The following is a 20,461-nucleotide window of genomic DNA, read 5'->3' as shown; positions in this document are numbered from 1 at the left end:
TAAAAAGCAATGGCTCTCGCTCTGACAGACCTAGTCCATTCATGTGTTTTGACTGATCATATATATGAATGGAACACAACATTTCCCCTATAAACACCATGACTAAGGGTATAGGCAACCCACAGTAACACAGATCCCGCATTAAAGACCCTCTGCAAAGAGGTGGCCCTAACATAATTTCTCATGTATATGGGATGAGACAATCCCTTTGCTCATTTAATAGGGATAATCGAGTCCCCATTCCTCCTGTACTTCCTGCGTACATGGGATGGAATGAATTTAGACTCTGGAAACATAGGTTACTATCCACTATGTTTTATCCTCCCAGTCCCTATACACTTATTTTACTCCTCATCTCCCTCTAACCTCCATTCTCACTTCTTTTTGCATTTTAGTATTTAGATTTAAAAAAATTAAGAACAGTATAAAAAATTAGATTATTCTTATATTTTACATTCAACATTGTGATTCTCTCTGACAGTGCAGCTTCCTAAATTAGGATCAATATATAGGTGCTTGCGTCCTCCACAGCAACCAATGATCCTTTCTGTGTGTGTGTTCAATTTCCCTTTGTGCTCTGCTAAGGAACAGAAATGGTAGAAAAATCGTCTGTGTGCAAAACCTGAACCGCACAATGTTAATTCTCCAATTATTTAAACTCATGATGAACCCGAGCTGGAATAAGAGCCAGGCACTGTTTTACCATTTTTGGAAACAAACAGGATACATGGGATGGATTTTATGGACTGTGCAAACTTAAAACTTTACAGGTGTCCTGGTTTTTATTTCAATGTAATGAATGCCAAATTCCTCACACCGTCTGGTTTATAGAAGGATTTAAAAGAAATTCATAAAGAAGTGTGTGTATATGTACATATATATGTACGAAATATGAAAATGCATATATATGAGATAGATAGATAGATAGATAGATAATGATAGAGATAGATAGATAGATAGATAGATAGATAGATATATAGATAGATAGATTTATGATAGATAGAAGATAGATAGATAGATGATAGATAATGATAGAGATAGATAGATTAGATAGATAGATAGATAGATGATAGATAGATGATAGATACTGTAGATAGATAGATAGATAGATAGATGATAGATAGATAGATAGATAGATAGATAGATAGATAGATAGATAGAAGAAGTAGCAGAGTTAACCTAAACTTCTGCATTGGTTAAACTGCTGTAACATAACATCTTATGACACTGGAGGAAAAAAAATATCTATCTATCTATCTATCTATCTATCTAACTATCTTTCTTTCTATCTATCTGTCTATATTTCAGAAATGAGTTTTAAATAATCTCCTATATGGATACTTTTTGAAGCTTGAAGTTGAATGTCAGCCAAACTCCCCAACCATTGAGGGTGTACAGTGGTGTTGGAGATAAGAAGGATGAGCCATGTTAATATTTAACACACCAGTTCTTTTCTTTGAAAGAGGGAGAAGTCGTTGCCAGAGGTGTCTTATAGTAACTTTATGCCCTCTCCCCATTCAGAACACATGCACATCTGACCTGTCTGAGCTGATCATGTATGTATATGGAAACGGTCAGGAGGAATAGCTGCCTGCCAAATGGGCATTGGACTGACAGCCATCCAAAGCCTATGGTAATCTTTAGGCTCCAGGGCAGAGGTGCGGCTACAGCTTCTACACCCCCACACCTCCATATAGCTATCCCCAAGTACAGATACTGTAGTAATTATCTGCAATATATATGTAGAGGCAGATACAAAGGACATTATTTGCATATTAATGGGAATTGTTGTCTGTTGTCTTCCTAGACAATGAAACATTGTTTTCACCTTAATGACATTGTATGTTCTTATCAGCTAATGAAGGACAAATGTGACAGCGAGAAATATCCTGTCACCAATGACAGACACACATGATGCAATAAAATCCCTACATAACAGAACATTTTATATTCACAAATCACTTGCACAAATCAAATGCACATTTCAGTACGCTTACATGCAAACACTTTTCACAAACATGACACTTTAACAGCTAAATCCTCTGGGGGAAAAAAAACTCACACTGTATGACAGTCCTGAAAGCTGCTTGGTGGCTTTTTTGAATAATATATCTGGAAATTGAGCAATGTCACCCTTATTTTCTTACTAGTCTTAATGTATAATTATACTTCCATATACTCTGCTGCATTATAATATTACTAGGCACGAGCTCCGAAATTTCACATTCTGTTCCTCTGCAAATGTAATCTTGTGGCTTTTTCCCCTGTAATTATCAATGAGTCAATAAGTGCATTAGGAGCAAAGTCACTACGGGGAAACATAAGACAAAGTGTAATATACAGAACAAGAGACTCAGGAAGAGCAGAGTCATAGCATGAAGGAGAGATCGCTATGAGGCCGCATGTGTGACTGGAATGTATCAGGGCTCACCAGAGATTTCCCAGTGTAGACGTACCAGGAGAAACACACAAGGAAGCACATATTGTGCGCTAAGCATGTCTTGGGACTCCTGCTCTGACAAAACCTGCCTCAAAGCCATTATCAGCTAGAAACATGCCGCGCTGTCTGGTGATGCTGTGTTATCCCAGATGTTATGCTGAAATAATACAGAATGCAGCAGGTAGGTAACAATGAAACAGAGACACACAAAAGAAACTTGGGGCTGGACTATAGAGTATCTGACCGGGGATCTCTGGATCGTAGGACGTTATTGCCAAATAAGAGGATGGGCAGTGTTCTCTTATAATAGTCACAAACTAGACTACCTAGATAAGTCTCTCCAATAAATGGCGCAGGAGCCACATAACATTACTAAAAGCCAGTACCAGGTCCAATGCCATGTCACTGGTAGTCTTAATTTAAGTCCTGGAAAACTATCTATCCTTAGGATAGGTAATCGATATTAGATCTCTGGGGTCCAACACACTGAAGACCTGTTTGAAGGGATATTCACAGGCCAGGGATGTTATAGTTATCAGTCACATTTCACATTCATATGAAAGGGGCTGAGCTGCAATATCATGTACAGCTGATATATATTGTCTGGTACTATGCTTAGTAACAGTGAAGAGGTCACAGAACCTGTCCAGACTTTGCAACCTCATCAAACAGATGATTGTGAAGGTTCTGGGTATTGTACTGACAATGATACCGAGACTGATACGGATAAACAGTCGAGGGTGCATAAGTCAATAGGGTATATAAGGCAACTAAAACCATACGTCCACTCCATTTCTGAGATGATTTTGCTTTTTTGTCCTCTGTACGTTTTACCTATTGCTCCGCTGTTTTTCTCCCGTTGTTCTCCCATACCACATTGTAACATATTAAAGAAGTATTTTGGGACTTTTAAATTGATGATCTATCCTTAGGACATTCATTGAAGATTCAAGGAGGTCAAACACCCAAGACCCCATAGATCAACTGGCTGAAGCAGCAGCGACAATCCCTGCGTTCTGTTTCTGCTTCACAAGCAATGTGATGTCACAGTTCAGTCCAATTTAAGTGAATGGCCTGAGCTGAAATACCAAGCAGCACAGCCACTGCACGAGTGTACAACATTGTGCTTGGTAAGTAATGCAGAAGCTGTCGGGCTCAGGCAAGCACTGCAGATTCTTCAAACAGCTGATCAGCCGGGGCCCTGCTGATCACTAATTGATAGGTCATCAATTGTAAAGCCTGGAAAACCCCTTTAAAGCAAAACTATAAGCTTAATTTGTCATCCCGTGTAATTGCAGTAAATGAGAGTAACAGGTCTTTAGTGCCATAAGCCGCTGTAAACGCAGCAAACTGTCAATTACAGCCCTGAGGGACGTATTCTTACCAAAAATGCACCAAACTTATAAAATGTGTGCCCGATGTATGCAGTACATCTAGTTTCCAAATGGCATAGCAGTGCTTGTGCGGTTTTGGCTACTGGGAAAAAGAACCTGTACCTGTAATATGCTGTCTTCAGAATACGGCAGGTTTATCAGGCTAAAACATTAAAGACCTATCCTAAGGATAAGTCATCAATATTAGGCCAGTGGCTGTCTGACACCTGGCTCCTCAGAGCAGCTGATACAAAGATAGGAAGACAGCTCCATTCTTTGTGTATAGGCCAGACCAGGTATTACAGATCCATTCCCATTTACTTCATTGGATGCTAATCTGCAGTGACTCAGTTCAGCCGCTATACAGAAGAAGGAGCTGTCTGCTTCCTGATCCATTCTCTGTGTCTCAGCTACTGAGAAAAACTGGATTTTTTTTTGTGAATTTTTACTTTTCCTAAATATACAATATACAGGTTTTGTACGTAGTAGTAAGCACATTGGATAGATTTAGACTTTACCGCATGAGTATTTCTAATAAACTCTGCTACCTGCAGAAATGCTCTTCTTGGATTGTTAAGTTTCTTTCCACATCAGACATATTCATGACCCTTGTACTGGGGCTCCAGAAAAAAAGCAAAAGATAATGATTCCTACACTCAGGTCATCGGACAGATAGGGTGCCATTATGGACTGGTGTTAAATATTATATATTTACAATATTCTCTAGCAGACATGGGGTTAACACTCTACTGACATCATAGTCTTATATTTTGGGTGCATGGGTGCGGTTAGAGTAGACCATTTTAGAAATCTCCTTACATAGCTACAAGATGGAAGGTAACACCCACTCTCATGAATATAAATGAGTAAGAAATACACATGTCTGGGTCTGTCTTTGGGAAGACCAGGGGAAGACCAGGAGGTCTGTCTTTGGGAACACCAGGGTGGGTGGTCCAGGCAGATGGACATCCATGGACGTCGTAACCAACCCAAGTCCACCAACCAGATGACAAGCATGAACCAAGCTGTAACTACAAGATATCCAGATGATTTAACTTCTCTGAAGATGTAAGCTATTGACAATTGACTGATATTTGTGTTATTTGGACATTTTCCCTGTTCCTGTGTTTTCCTTCAAGATATTAATAAACCTCTACACTGATTTATAACAAGCTGACTTCTTCCTATCGTGGACAAGGCCAGGTCCGGATATTTAACAGTGGACACAAGTCTCACCGGCAAATACAAGATATTTAACAACTGGTGACATGGATCACTACAAAATGCAATGCATTCTCAACCTTAACAATCCACCAGAGATTGGTAAAGATGGTTTGAGTGGTGAAGCAAGACCGTCACTGTGAAAGCAGAGCAATAAGCGGTGGCATATTACCATGCTTCAATGCATCTGCACTTATTTATTTTTTAATGAGGACTTCTTCCCCGTGTTGTGTGCTGGGGAGATGTGCGCTGACAGCAAAGCTAGATGACAACAGATACCAAAGAGTCTCAGCGGAATCTGAAAAGATTAACTTTACAACTTAGGCCACATTAAATGAAACCTCTCCACCCTTAGATTTCTTTCCCGATGCCTGAGATTGCTTCTTTGTTGTAAAACCTCAGAACAGTAGGCAGGGCGCTGTATAAATAATTTCCTTTCCTGATTTCACAAGGGAGCATATTAACCTTTGTTAACACTAAAAATGTTCAGTCAAACACAGAAGTATCCGAAGTATCTATATTATCAGCGCTATACAAGTAACACATGCAAATACATAATCTATCTATCTATCTATCTATCTATCTATCTATCTATCTATTATCTATCTATCTATCACAGCTGAATATATCATGCGTGACCACTTATTACTAAATCATCATATCTTCCTCTTCCATCTTATTTTTGTTTCCCGTGTTTGACAAATATATACATATATACAGACATACAATGAACTTTCTCTAGCATTATATACATGCCATCCTGGCAGCACTATCATGTATTCAGCATTATCCTCAGCCTGCGAAGTTCAGTCTATTCTGTCCCTTTATTTTACTACAGCTAGCCCTTAAAGGGGTTGTTCCATAACAAGGATCCTATCTATACTGCTAGTTTATGTTGATTTAAGACTTTTCCAAAATACATTGCTTTATCAAAACTGCTTTGTTTGGCAGCTGTCTTAATTTATTCACTTCATTGTTGACACTGGCCTTGGGATTATCTGCTCATTTGTCAAGTGAGGTAGCTGCCTGGTCTCAGGGGGGGAGGAAGGGGCTGAGACCAGGCAGGGGGAGGTGAGACCGCTGTCTATCTTCAGCTTTTTCACTTATCAGCCGGTTTAATTGTATTTGGCTGATAAAGGCTGAGATAAGGAGTCCATTACCTCTGTATGTAATGCAAGCTGACTCAAATCCAGCTCTGCTACATCAGTTTCCACATCAGTGTCATACTGTGGATCATAGAAGATTGAGCAAGTGAAACCCTGCCCACCAATGTGCGAGAATTCCAGGAAGTGAAGAGAGTACAGAGCCTTCAGGCTTCAGAGCAAGAGTTATGGGAATACCCCTTTAACTTCCAGACAGTCATTAACCTCAAGAACTAAAATTAATGTTTTTTAATAAAAGCATTTCGACTTCTTTTAGTTGGATCACAGAGAAGTTTATGCAAGTATTGATAGGAAATTTAAGACAGGCAGTTTCTGCTTTAAAGTATATAGCAGTTTGCAAGCAATATAGATTAGTCTGGCATTTAGAGGGGATACAATGTTAGGAAAGCTTTATTTTTATCTAAATGTAAAAAAAAACCTGTTCAATTCATGTCCAATAAGGATCAATAAATAAATAAATAATAATAATCTGACACTAATTTACAAACTTCTATAACGTCACAAAGATATTTTTTTCCTTATAGTAGTTTGCTGCCTAGCCTGTCTTTGTCTTTTTCTGTCCTGGGGTTTTGTCAGTAGCTGGCTGCCGGGCTCCTGCCTTAAACTAGGGCCCTCTTAGCTGTGTGAGTCTAGCACAGGGGTAGGGAACCTTCGGCACTCCAGCTGTTGTAAAACTCCCAGCATGCATGCATACTTGCTCTGCTGTTCTTGGAACTCCCATGGAAGTGAATGGAGCATGTTGGGAGTTGTAGTTTCACAGCAGCTGGAGTGCTGAAGGTTGCTGATCCCCGGTCTAGCATATACCATCTAACAGTGGGCCTCAGGTAGCAACAAGACTTTGCTAGATGATTGGCGATTGTGACCCCTGCAGAGTGATTGAGAATATAGACCCCATAGAGGAAGCCTACTGGTTGGCCTAACATTGCACCTAGATGTACATTATAATAAACTGGGCAGTTTCTTACATAAGGGCCCATTCACACAGAGTAAACGCGCGTGTATTTTGGCAAAATACACGTGTAAAAATTAGACTCCCATTGACTTCAATGACTTTTTTTACACGTGTAAATAAACGTGTCAAAATACATGTCAAAATACATGTGTAAAATGTCATTGAAGTCAATGGGAGTCTTATTTGTACACGTGTATTTTGCCAAAATACACACGCGCTTACTCCGTGTGAACGGCCCTAAATCTGCAGAGTTTATTACACTGAGACATAAACTGATTGAAATATAGTATGATGAATATTTGTGGGAACTACAATGCATTTACTGTGCCATGACAGGGTGAACTACGGGCCCACTAGGGTCTTCACCTTTGGACCAGTTCCAACTTTGCTGCCCTCCAGATTGTGAATACCCAAATTGCTTATACTGGTATCACAGACCTAAACTGTTCCTGTTGCTGCAGAACATTGAAAACAACTAAACTGTATTTTCTTATCAAAACTATAAACAAAGTCCTGTTGCATCATTGTTCCCTATGGCTACAGCAAAGACCCTGTATTGTGCTGTAACATAAGACTAAGTATAGTAAATATATTGACATATTTCAAAGCCTAGGGGTGGTCATCATGACCACTGATTTCAGACACTGTGTAGGAGGAGAGGGAGTTTCCTTACCCGCAGGTGTGTTGCTGAAGATGCATGTTATCATGTGTAAGTGTTATTAGCATTACTTGCAAGTTATTTGCTTTATACAGTATATTGGTGAAGAGTTCACAGTAAAGAGATGCACAAGAAAAATTGTTGCTAGAAGAGTCTATTGCCAGAATTGCACATCATTAGATTTTTTCTGCCATCAATCTTCTATGTTTGCATTAGGTCAGCCTCTACTATGGTTTCACCTGGTGCCCACCCTGGGCTCCCTCTATAGGCTCAGACAAGCACCAGAGTCTCTTTAGCTTTGTTCGGTGTTATATTGCATCACTACTGGAGAAATGTTGCTTTAACAGAAGGGATTGAAACCTGCAAATAACATGCTAATGAAACCATCGAGCAGCTATCTGCATTTATTTCAACCCGCTAAGAATTTATTTCTTTATTTTTTATTGTTCATTACTCCACAGGGGATTAATTAATGAATGCTTAATGATATTAGTCCACAATTAGATCACTTATGCTTAACCACATGCTTTCTATGCATACACATATAAATAGAAATTTTGGGCAGATAGATAATTGTTCAACACTGTAGCAATTAAACAGCTGTAGCCTGTCTCATGTGTTAAGTGATGGAGCTGCGGGCAAGTGGCATAGCAGATGGCCGGATACACCCATCCCAGTGCTAAAAACAATTTTTTCCCCTCAATATTAAAAAATAAAAATAAATAAATAAAAAGAGGTGTTGACAAATCAAAACACGGCAGCTTTCGCTTAATGCAAATGAAGACATTTGCAATTGAGATTTATCTGTCTTATCTATTTCATATATTAAAAGGCTGAGATAAAATATGTTGCTGCAACGTGATTCTGTACTTCTCTTGGATGCTGCAGACCTCCAGCATAATTATTTGCTAGTGTCATACAATGAGGACTGCCGAGGAGACGCAGCTGGTAAAGAATTCCTGTGCATGGGATTTGTTTGTCACACAAGACAAAAACAGAAAATATACCTACTGGAGAATGAAAAATGTTCCTGTGCTCACATATGTAATAATTTGCCATTTATAATCAGGAAGCAATAGTCATGGAAGCCATCCAGGAGAATGGAGGAGCTTTTTTTTTTAATTGAATATAGATATATGTCTCCCAAAAACATACCAAGCAGTCAGATAGCCCTCATGCACACCACAATGTCGATGTGGGACAGCTGTGGGCTCTTCTGTTTGTCAGTGGAGCAGATTAGTAAGTGCTTCGATTGCATATGAAAACTGTTAGGGTATGTACACACGGTGGAAAATGGATTCTGAGTGTGAATATACCATGTGGCTAGCCACGACGGAATGCCGATGCAGTGCACTGGCATTCCGTTGCAGCATTCCACTCCGGATTAAGCCTGAATGAATGGACCTAATTGGGAGGGAGTCTCGCACCGCAGAATCTGAGGCAAGGTAGTGCATCTCGCTTCTTTTTTCCGCTACTAGCTAGCTGAAAAAAGCAGCGAGCAGCTCCCATTGAAGTCAATGGGATCCATTTTGGCAGGTGGATTTTGAGGTGGATTCCACATCAAAATCCACTGCCAAAAACTCTGTGTGAACAAGCCCTTACGATGCAATCAAAGTGCAGAATAAGACCAAGCTGCTAGACTCACCGCAGATACAAGTTAGTTTGCCCTTTAACATTTATCCAGATATCCCTGAATCTTTTCTAACAGTCATAACTATATATGGTTCAGCAAACACAACACAAGCATAGGTCACCCTGGTCCAGCATAGTCTTCAATAAATTATATCCAAATGACTTGATTACCTTGGCAAGGAGACAGATCAATGTATTTAATGAGCCAATCATCTTCCAAAAGTCTTTTTTTTTTTTTTCCCACTCAGAGTTGTTTGAGGGTTTATTTTTTTGCGGGACAAATTGTGCTTTGTGCCATTTCTGTACAGTGTACTAGGAAGATGTGGGGAAAAAAATCACAATGGAGTGGAATTGGAGGAAAATAACACAGTATAATGCCCTACAGTCACCCTGACATGGTATGGCCCTAAATTATAATGTCCTCCTCCAGTTGCCCTCACAACATGATGTCACCCCAACTTCCCCCCACAGTATAAAGTCCCCTTCTACTTGCTCCCACAGTGTAAATTCGCTCTCGTGGAGTACGCACAGTTTTATGCCCCCCCCCCTCCATCTTCCCCACAGTATAATGTCTTCTCCAGTAGTAGATCCCCCTCCAGTTTCCCCCACATTATGATGTCTCCCTCCAGCTGCCCTACAGTATAATGTCCACCTCTAGGTTCAGCCACATTATAATGTCCCACTGCAGCTGCCCCCACAGTATAATGTTCCCCTCTAGTTGCCCACACAGTTTAATGTTCACTTACAGTTGCTCCCCCATTATGTCTCTGGTACTGGAACCATCGGAAAGCAGCAGAAGCAGTGATATCACTGAAAACACCAGGAGCAGACAAGGACCAAATGGTGAAGCAGGGAGCGGATGGCTCCCTGCCAAGCCATTGTCTTCAACTCACCTCCTTCTCCAAACACAGATAAGTGACATACCTCCTGCCGACTGGGACAATGGGACAGCACCTGGAATCTGGTACTGTCCTGCTGAATCCATAATGGCTGGGAGGTATAGAAGAATTGAGCCATGTTTTCTAACCCTGCACATCCCCTTTAATAATATGAATATCTTTACATTTTCTGAGGCTTTGAGGATCTGTCAACTCTTCTGACATGACAGTAAAGTAGTTAATACTTGGATTCCCCATACACAAATTGACAACTGGACTTTGCATGTCAATGAGAGGTGTCACTAATGCTGTTCAATTAGTGCTGACAATGTCAGACTGTGTAGGGAGTAGGGACATGCTGTCCAATAGGTAACACTCATTTGATGGTTTATTTATACATTTCCAGGAGGAATAACACAGGAATAACCCATGAAATGTTCTAAGAAAAGATCATTGAAACATACATGTCAGCTAAGCGGAGAGGTCCTCTTCAAAGAACTATAATATAGAATAGAAATAACAGAAAGCATTCACAGTATTCCTAAACACTGGACCCTTGAGGTGATATTTCAATCACAACCCCACAGATATTTGTATAAAACCCAATGTAATCTGTAAATTATTGTGAGGTTTTTTTGCATTATTTGTGTGTTAATTCCCCAGCAGTGTGTGTTTCATTTTCAGATTTTCAGAACCTCCAGAACTGTAGACACCGGGGAAATGTGCGGGTGACACAGGGGGTGTATGGACTACTTACATGTGAACAAAGAAGTAACATCTTAGCGTTCACTAATGATCTCCTCTCCCAGTATACCAAGGAATCACAATATATAACAAATAGCTGCTCTTTTGTAGTGTAAAGGAATTACAATTTCCCTTAGGCCAAATTTCCATTTCAATTGACAAAATGTACATGGAAATCAATGTAGCTCAATAAACAACCCAAGAGCAATTCAAAACCAGTTTTCATCACAAAATGGAGCACAAACTCCTCCTAATGTTTGGACAATGTACCGTGCCCACTGCCAGATGCTGCAATAAAACCTCTTTTCTACATATACATAATGCATAATGCATGACCTTGGGGTAAGACCTTTGGGAACATTATTGCAAGTAGCTATGAACACATGATAAGAAGACTTTAATAGGAGTCTGTTGTATAACAATCCAAAGTGAAAACATTTGGATTGATAGAAGAGATATATTTAGGAGATTTTTACGTGGCTAATGTTAACCCCTTCCCAACATCTGCCTGATGTTGTGGATGGGTGGAAATTTAAACATGGCACCCGCTCAGCAGTTGCGTGAGCACCATAGCTGCAAGGTCTCTGCTGTTTTATACAGCAGAGACCTGGTGGTAAAGCCCACAATTAGATTCCTCTCTGATCGCAGGTATTAACCCTTCACCAGGGGTGTAACTTTAGGGGGTTCAGAGGGTGCAGTCACACTGGGGCCCATAAGCACTGTCATCAGTATTGAAATTGCAGCTTCCATCTGCCCCATAAGCCAAGGAGACCCACAGATTACCCTAAGGGCTAGTTCACACGTGAGTATAAGGGGAGGTTTTTGACAGTGGATTTCGCGTCCAAAACCTCCCCTTATAATGGTGGTCTATGGAGACCGCCGGGCTTCTTTTCTCCGCTAGCGGCGGGCTGCCGCTAGCGGAGAAAAGAAAGGACATGTCCTTTCTTCAGGCGGAAGCCGCGCAGGCTCAGCCGCGCGGCTTTCGCCCCCGGCAGCTCCCTCCCTCATTCATTTGAGCCGACAGCAGAGGGTTAAGCTGCGACAGCGATGGTCGCGGCGGGCGGGTTTTGACAAGAGAGAGACGCGTCTCGCCGCGTCTCTCTCTGTGTCAAAACCCGCGCGGGCAGTTCACGTGTGAACTAGCCCTAACCACACTAAGGGTGATTAAACTCCTTAGCACCTGTAACCATCACTATCAAGAATTCGCTGTAGGGATGAGGTAGGGGCCCCAGATAAAACATTGCATCAGGGCCAACAAAACTTATACCATAGTTACACCACTGCCCTTCACTATGATTGAGGCAACTGAGGAGTGGCAGTGTGAGGCTGCCACCATACTACTTCAGATTGCCATTCCCCCAGAGCAAGATCTCATGTCAGCAATCCATTTACATGGCAGCAAGGAGACTGTTGAAAGGCCTGTTATTACTATACTCTACTATTACAAACTGCCTTAGGCATCCTATAATAGAAGTAAATGGATTTGTCAATACATTATTATTGTATGGGTGATCAGACCCCATAGGGCTCAAGTCCCCTAGGGAGTCTAAAAATAAAAGCATAAAAAAGGCCTCCTACAGCTCCGTAAGTAGAAGTATAAAAAGCTATGGTTTTTGGAACATGGAGAGAGAAAAATGAAAATGCAAAAAAAAAAAAAAAAAAAAAAATGACTCCAGGAGGAAGGGGTTAAACACAAAATCTAACCACTTCTCTTTAGTGAATTATATGACAAATTCAGCTCTGCTGCATCTATACCTTAACAAAATTCACATTATTGATGTTATCGATAGTGACTCAAGTTGCTATTTAATATATTCCACTTGTATTTCGTATTGCTGAATTTATAATGAAACTGCATTAACACGTCCCCCAACATATGGTATTAAGCACTATTCACGGCAAACACTACGTCAAAGGAAAATTAGGATAATCCCTTATGTGTAACAAAATCTGGAGAAGGCAAAGAAGTGGCAACTCACCTGCCACATAATTCTGTCCCGCAAGACTAGAATAATAAATTACAGATAATACCTTACTGCTGCCTTACCGCTTCAATGGCAGACTAGCTACGCTTCAAGATTTGCTTCTACTATTCACGTCAATTTCTTAAATGCATAGAAAAAGCAAAAATAATTTCTGCTAGACTTTATCATCAATTTTAATCTAAAAGTTATAACCGGAACCTTTCAGATCAGCAGATGTCAAAGTACCCGAACTGCAGCTACATGTACAGTGAGCTGCCTAGCATTGTAAGCAATGGGGGCAATCTGACTATGGCCAAAAGAAGAAGAGAAAGAATAAGGGTTTGCAATAGGCACATCTCAGTTTTTGGCAACACTAAATAGAGATACTACCCACAGGTTGTATCTGTAATGAAACTGAGGCCATGTTCACACATTGGCATTGGCAGACGGGTGATGCCCATGATAACCACAGACAACACCCCATCCTACTTACAGTCCTATGAAAAAGTTTGGGCACCCCTATTAATCTTAATCATTTTTAGTTCTAAATATTTTGGTATTTGCAACAGCCATTTCAGTTTGATATATCTAATAACTGATGGACACAGTAATATTTCAGGATTGAAATGAGGTTTATTGTACTAACAGAAAATGTGCAATATGCATTAAACCAAAATTTGACCGGTGCAAAAGTATGGGCACCTCAACAGAAAAGTGACATTAATATTTAGTACATCCTCCTTTTGCAAAGATAACAGCCTCTAGTCGCTTCCTGTAGCTTTTAATCAGTTCCTGGATCCTGGATAAAGGTATTTTGGACAAACAATTCAAGTTCAGTTAAGTTAGATGGTCGCCGAGCATGGACAGCCCGCTTCAAATCATCCCACAGATGTTCAATGATATTCAGGTCTGGGGACTGGGATGGCCATTCCAGAACATTGTAATTGTTCCTCTGCATGAATGCCTGAGGATTTGGAGCGGTGTTTTGGATCATTGTCTTGCTGAAATATCCATCCCCGGCGTAACTTCAACTTCGTCACTGATTCTTGAACATTATTCTCAAGACTCTGCTGATACTGAGTGGAATCCATGCGACTCTCAACTTTAACAAGATTCACGATGCCGGCATTGGCCACACAGCCCCAAAGCATGATGGAACCTCCACCAAATTTTACAGTGGGTAGCATGTGTTTTTCTTGGAATGCTGTTTCTTTTTGGACGCCATGCATAACGCCTTTTTTTTATAACCAAACAACTCAATTTTTGTTTCCAAAATGAAGCTGCCTTGTCCAAATGTGCTTTTTCATACCTCAGGCAACTCTATTTGTGGCGTACGTGCAGAAACGGCTTCTTTCTCATCACTCTCCCATACAGCTTCTCCTTGTGCAAAGTGCGCTGTATAGTTGACCGAGTGACACCATCTGCAGCAAGATGATGCTGCAGCTCTTTGGAGGTGGTCTGTGGATTGTCCTTGACTGTTCTCACCATTCTTCTTCTCTGCCTTTCTGATATTTTTCTTGGCCTGCCACTTCTGGGCTTAACAAGAACTGTCCCTGTGGTCTTCCATTTCCTTACTATGTTCCTCACAGTGGAAACTGACAGGTTAAATCTCTGAGACAACGTTTTGTATCCTTCCCCTGAACAACTATGTTGAACAATCTTTGTTTTCAGATCATTTGAGAGCGGGCTGTCCATGTTCGGCGACCATCAAACTTAACTGAACTTGAATTGTTTTGTAGAAAGAAATGGTCCAAAATACCTTCATCCAGGATCCAGGAACTGATTAAAAGCTACAGGAAGCGACTAGAGGCTGTTATCTTTGCAAAAGGAGGATGTACTAAATATTAATGTCACTTTTCTGTTGAGGTGCCCATATTTTTGCACCGGTCAAATTTTGGTTTAATGCATATTGCGCATTTTCTGTTAGTACAATAAACCTCATTTCAATCCTGAAATATTACTGTGTCCATCAGTTATTAGATATATCAAACTGAAATGGCTGTTGCAAACACCAAAATATTTAGAACTAAAAATGATTAAGATTAATAGGGGTGCCCAAACTTTTTCATAGGACTGTATTTGCGGGTAGTGTGCTGTCCATGGTGAATCAGTTTTCATATTTGTGAAAAACAAATCAACTTTTTTTTTTACACTTCCTATGCATTTCAATGTCTCTGTTGTGAATAACAGATCACACTCATCCATTTTTTGTTACAGACCCATAGACTTTCATTTATGTGATCCATCTGTGATGCATTTGTATCAATGAAAAAGAAATTAACATGCTGAATTTTTTTTCACAAACCTACAGTCCATGGATAAAAAGTATTTCTCAATTAGTGCATTGAAATAAATGGATATGTGTACCATCTGTGCAAAATGTGGACGGCATACGTATGTGAAATGCAGACATGTGACTGTGGCCTAACCCCTCTGTTTTCTCTCCTCCCACCCCTCATATAAGGTAGGATTCCTTTACATCGAACATAGAAATGTGTTAAACTAAAACCCATTGATGCTTCACTTAAGCTTTGTTCACATCTGTGTTAGAGGTTCCATCATCATGGCCTTCATCACAGATTTGGGAAAAAATGATGGATATATGTCAGTAACATTGACAGAAATCCAACAGATCCAATCTTACGCCGGGTTCACACGGTGTAACGTGCCGCGTGATGTGGCACGTCTACGCCGCGGGAGCTTTTGTGGGCCGTACACACTCCCATTGATTTCAATGGGAGCGGGGATCATATGCGCCGCGCTATTTTGCGGCCACAAAATCACGGCCGCATAATAGCCCGAATGGAATACCGAACGCATTGACAAGCAGTGAGCAATGAAAGCACACAGACCCCATAGACTATAATCGGTTCCTTATGTTTTCTGCTCTGTGTCCGCACAAATCATGGGGAGAGGAAAGTAGTGCTTGAAGTACTTTTCTCTCTGAATGACTCGTGTGGACACTGTGCAGAAAACACACAAACCCCATTTTAGTCTATGGGGTCCATGTGCTTTCATTGCTCACTGCTTTTTAATGCAGTATTCTATTTGGGGGTCCGCTTGGGAACAGAATACCGAGCGCAGATATGATCCAGGTATTAAGGCCTGGATCACATATGCACCTTAACTGGTAATATACAATAGAAGAATTTAGAAACCCATCAACATCAGGCAAATAAATTCATATCCCACAATGACCTCCTATCTATAAAACGGAAAGACCACTTGCAATTCCATTTTTTATTCTATTCCTATTTTTTCTTACGTAGATTGTGAGATCCATATAGGGACCACAATGTACATTTTTTTACCTATCAGTATGTCATTGTAGAATGGGAGGAAATCCACGCAAACACGGGGAGAACATACAAACTCCTTGCAGATGTTGTACCTGGTAGGATTCTAACCCAGGACTCCAGTGCTGCAAAACTGCAGTGCTAATCACTTAGCCACCGTGTTGCCCCTATTCTATTCCTATTTTAATCTGCTAAATCAACATGCCTAGTGTGAACTCACCTCTGACTGTTACTCTTGTCATTTTTCTCATCCCACAATCCAATAATAAAGTGTCAGCTTCACCTAGTCCCGCTAAAGCTATTGCTGTTGCTTATTTCCATTTTTATAAGATTTTTTTTTATTTTATTTACCATCTACCAGTGTTGAACACACATCAACTAGAAGGCAATAGACGGAAAGTGAGAGCTAATAGTGCTGTAGGCAAGCCCCAGTTTACCCTAAGGCACCGGCAACAGAGATCTGTGACTGCAGTCATTCATGACAGAGGAACAAAGTATGGACAAAATACAAAGTCACATCAGCTATGCTGTTTTACATTTAGGAAACTAAGTGACAAAACCATCACCTAAACCAATGTGGAGTTTCTCGGTGTAATGCTCAAGTGGCTAAGCTTGTCTAGACAGTGACAATTCTTCTGCACACATGTAACTGAGCAAGATCAGTCACTTCAAGGTGTGACAACTTGAGGTCACTTATAAGTGACGACAGGTATTAGAATTAAACTGTATACAGAACCATGCAGAACAGTACTTAAAGGGATTGTCCCATATCAGATCTTACACAGTTTGCTGCCACGCCCTACACAGTTGTGCGCTGGAGCTCCTGATGTGCAGAGGACAACAGTATTGACATATTTACTGGCGGGGATCAGTGGATTTGCCCCGATCAGGGCAAGTTGACCAATTTCTGTGATGGGAACACCACTTCAACCACTAGCCAAGATGTCAGCTATGTATTTACAACAAATCAACAGAGTAGAAACCACTTTTTTTTCATTGGTATCAACTCTACTATAGTAGGTGGTTGCCACAAAAGGATCCCCACATATAATAAAATCTACTTGGTGCAACTAAATCATATATATGTGGAAGTACTAAGCCAAATGTGAATAATGAGATAGATTCTTTGGCACAGGGAGAGTAAATAAGACAAATCTCCATATGGTCTCCATCCCTGGAAAGAGTCTTCACTATTATACTGCATTGCATAGTGAGAGAGGTTGTGAGTGTGAGAGTAAGGATGGTATTTGTTGTACATAAAATTATCAGGTTATTATTACACTAGCAAATAAAGAGGAATGTAATATCACACGATGAGCATAACTACATATGATAGACATAGTATCTGAAATGGCTCCAAGCAATTCCAAAGCTTACCAATTGTGCAGTGTTCTCCGTTCCAGCCTTGGTTACATTCACACTTCCCATCCTTGCAGGTGCCATGTTCTAAGCAGCGAGGGTGGCAAGCTCTTTGGTTGCAGGAAGGCCCTGTCCACCCATCTTCACATCGGCATGATCCTCCCATGCAAACTCCGTGAGAGCCACAGTCAACTGGACAGATTTCTATGTAAAGAATAAAGGTAAAGACGATGATATAAAGCATAGTGTGATCTTTTCACGCTAGACAACAAGAGCAGGATATATGGGAATGCCTTGAAAACATTATTCAGAGGGCAGGCGACTTTCAGAGTAGTCTTTAAAGACGGACGTTTGATACCACAAGGTTAACAAAGCTTTGTGCATGGGTTTAAGAACTATGATAAAAGGCACCAGTAGCTAATACAAAGCAGTGTTTTACAGGGCCAAAAGGGATACAAGAACTTTGTGATGGTCTATTATTCCTACTCCAGCCCTATATACATTTAGTTCAATTGGTTCCGTGCGGACATGCACCTTTGAATTGATTTGTTTTGCAGGTAAGCCTTTAGCCCTGACTTTAATAAGGATTGTGACTTCAAGTAATTTATCGCAATAACAGACTCACAAAGTTAAAGCTTACAAAAGCCATGCTTATATAATTACAGCTCATGGGTAGATCCTGTCACCAACGCAGATGAATGGAGAGACCTCCACATCATTACAGTGTAATAAACTGGTAAGTAAAGATTAACCTTTTACTCACAGGGAGTACTCTCTATAGCCATGGTCACACACAAGTCAGTTCAAATAATATATACAGCGAGAACCTGCAAAAATGCTCATTAAATATGACATATGATGAGCCGTGCTGTGAAAATACTCATCTGCGGTGTAATGTACTAGCTCCTGTGATCCCCAGGTTATATATAAATAGCATTCCTACTAGTCAGGGTCACCTCGCTGACAATCAAATCAATTACTGCACGCTTCAATAATGTAATACTGGGAAAAAGAATTACCAATGGTATTAAGTTACTGATTTTTTTTTAATTCTGTATTTTCTAAATATAATATAAATAAATAATGTACAAATGAAGAAATCAATACGTGATGATTATAAAGAACATACAGCATTCATTACAGTGTATTTTAGGGGCTAAAAGATCTGATCGGTTCTATCCAAAGTATAGAATACCACTGGATACAGGGTTAAATGAATTTTCTAAAGCTTTATTACTGATACTTACTCTTAGGCCCCATTCACATCTGTATTCAGGTTTCTGTTCGGGGAGTCCAATTGGGGAGCCCCGAATCGAAACCTATGTGCATTAAAAAGGGGTTACCTAAGGAAACCACACAGACCCCATAGACTATAATGAAGTGTGGCTTCCGCATGAAACATGTGGAGAGAGAAGTGCTGCTTGCAAGACTTTTCTCTCCACATGTTTCTTGCAGACACATGGACACAGGACACTGACTTCTCCTGATGGGTGGCACTGCCTGCAACTGGGCTGTAATCTCTAGATATTCAAAGGTGGGGACATGTGAGTCTCACTGCTACTAAATCATGTTGTCAGGGGTTTCATAGGTTCAACATCCACCATTAAACATGGATGGCCCATGTTAAAAATAGTCCACAGTGTCTTAGTTTAGGAGAACCCTTGTAAGCATGTTCTTACGAGCATCTTACTTTTCATATTATTGCAATACGCTTTAATCCTAAAGATAACACAAAAAAATATTTCAACACCAATCTGGAAGAACACCACAAGAGATATCTACAAACTTGGCATAGCCATAAAGAATTGATTACAAGAAAGATTACGTTTTTATGTTCTCGTGGGTCTTGCTGGGTTCTTCAGTTAACTTTCACATTCCAATAACGTTAGCCATGTTCTTAATGACAACAAATGCTACATGGCTGATCCTCATTGTTCCCAATATTATGTGTTGGGTTGGAGAGATAAACACACCCATTGTCCCCTGTCCCTACTGATGCAACCGCGAGGGTATGGGTACAGAAGAGCATGGCAAGATGTCAGCTAAGTGAATGCACACAGTTCATCCAGGGCCTATAATGAAAAATTTCAACTCCATTCAATTCAATGGGCAGTTTAGGCAGGGGTCATTCAGCTGGTGTAATAAAAAATGATCTGCCTCCCCGTGAAAGGAATGGTTGGCTTATTATTTTGCAGTGGATTGTGCCACAAACAATTCTACCATTTCAAGCCAATGTTTGTGTTTGTGTGCTCTGCATAGTTCAATAGGCTATAAAGCCTATCATTCTGTTGTTTATGTAGTAATTTACATGTTCATGTACCTACAGCTAGATTTCTGGTTATTGTATTCTTGTGTATTATTTCTGTGAACACTGTATATTATCGTACAAGAACCCCCATTTCTTTGCATTTAGTTTGGATAACAATAGCTTTATTTTTTCTGCTATCTAACCACTTTGTTAGTGAATGACAATTCACAACTGCCTTTGATGTTAAAAGCATATATAAATAATAACTGTCTTTGCTACAGATGAAAACAGTTTTTCCAATCTCGGGGGATGGCCCTTGTGTCACTGGAGCTGTCCTAAGGAAGAAAAGCTCCTTGGAGACTTATCAGAGCAGACTTTGAAAATATTTTATTAAAATAATCACATACAACCCTTTTTTTTCGCTGTCAGATCTAGACTATTCAAGGTGAGATATTTTACACATTTTTTATGCATTTAGTCCTGTATCTTGCTCAGTTTGACCAATGTTCACTTGGGAATTACCTGTCTATATT

The 20,461-nt window shown here is 40.2% G+C and overlaps 1 protein-coding gene across 19 annotated transcripts in view; it reads right to left on the bottom strand.

The window, feature by feature from the left end:
• Window positions 1-20,461, bottom strand: part of TENM3 (teneurin transmembrane protein 3) — a 949,896-nt gene that overhangs the window by 129,962 nt on the left and 799,473 nt on the right. For all 19 annotated transcript variants that reach the window (XM_075258516.1, XM_075258530.1, XM_075258522.1 and 16 more), the window contains one exon: window positions 17,699-17,884. In XM_075258516.1, coding sequence (XP_075114617.1) covers window positions 17,699-17,884 — 186 coding nt within the window. The remainder of the gene's footprint in view (window positions 1-17,698; window positions 17,885-20,461) is intronic.

This window comes from Leptodactylus fuscus, chromosome 1 (genome assembly GCF_031893055.1).
Source record: "Leptodactylus fuscus isolate aLepFus1 chromosome 1, aLepFus1.hap2, whole genome shotgun sequence".
Classification (NCBI taxonomy): domain Eukaryota; kingdom Metazoa; phylum Chordata; class Amphibia; order Anura; family Leptodactylidae; genus Leptodactylus; species Leptodactylus fuscus.
This window is presented reverse-complemented; position numbering and strand designations above follow the sequence as displayed.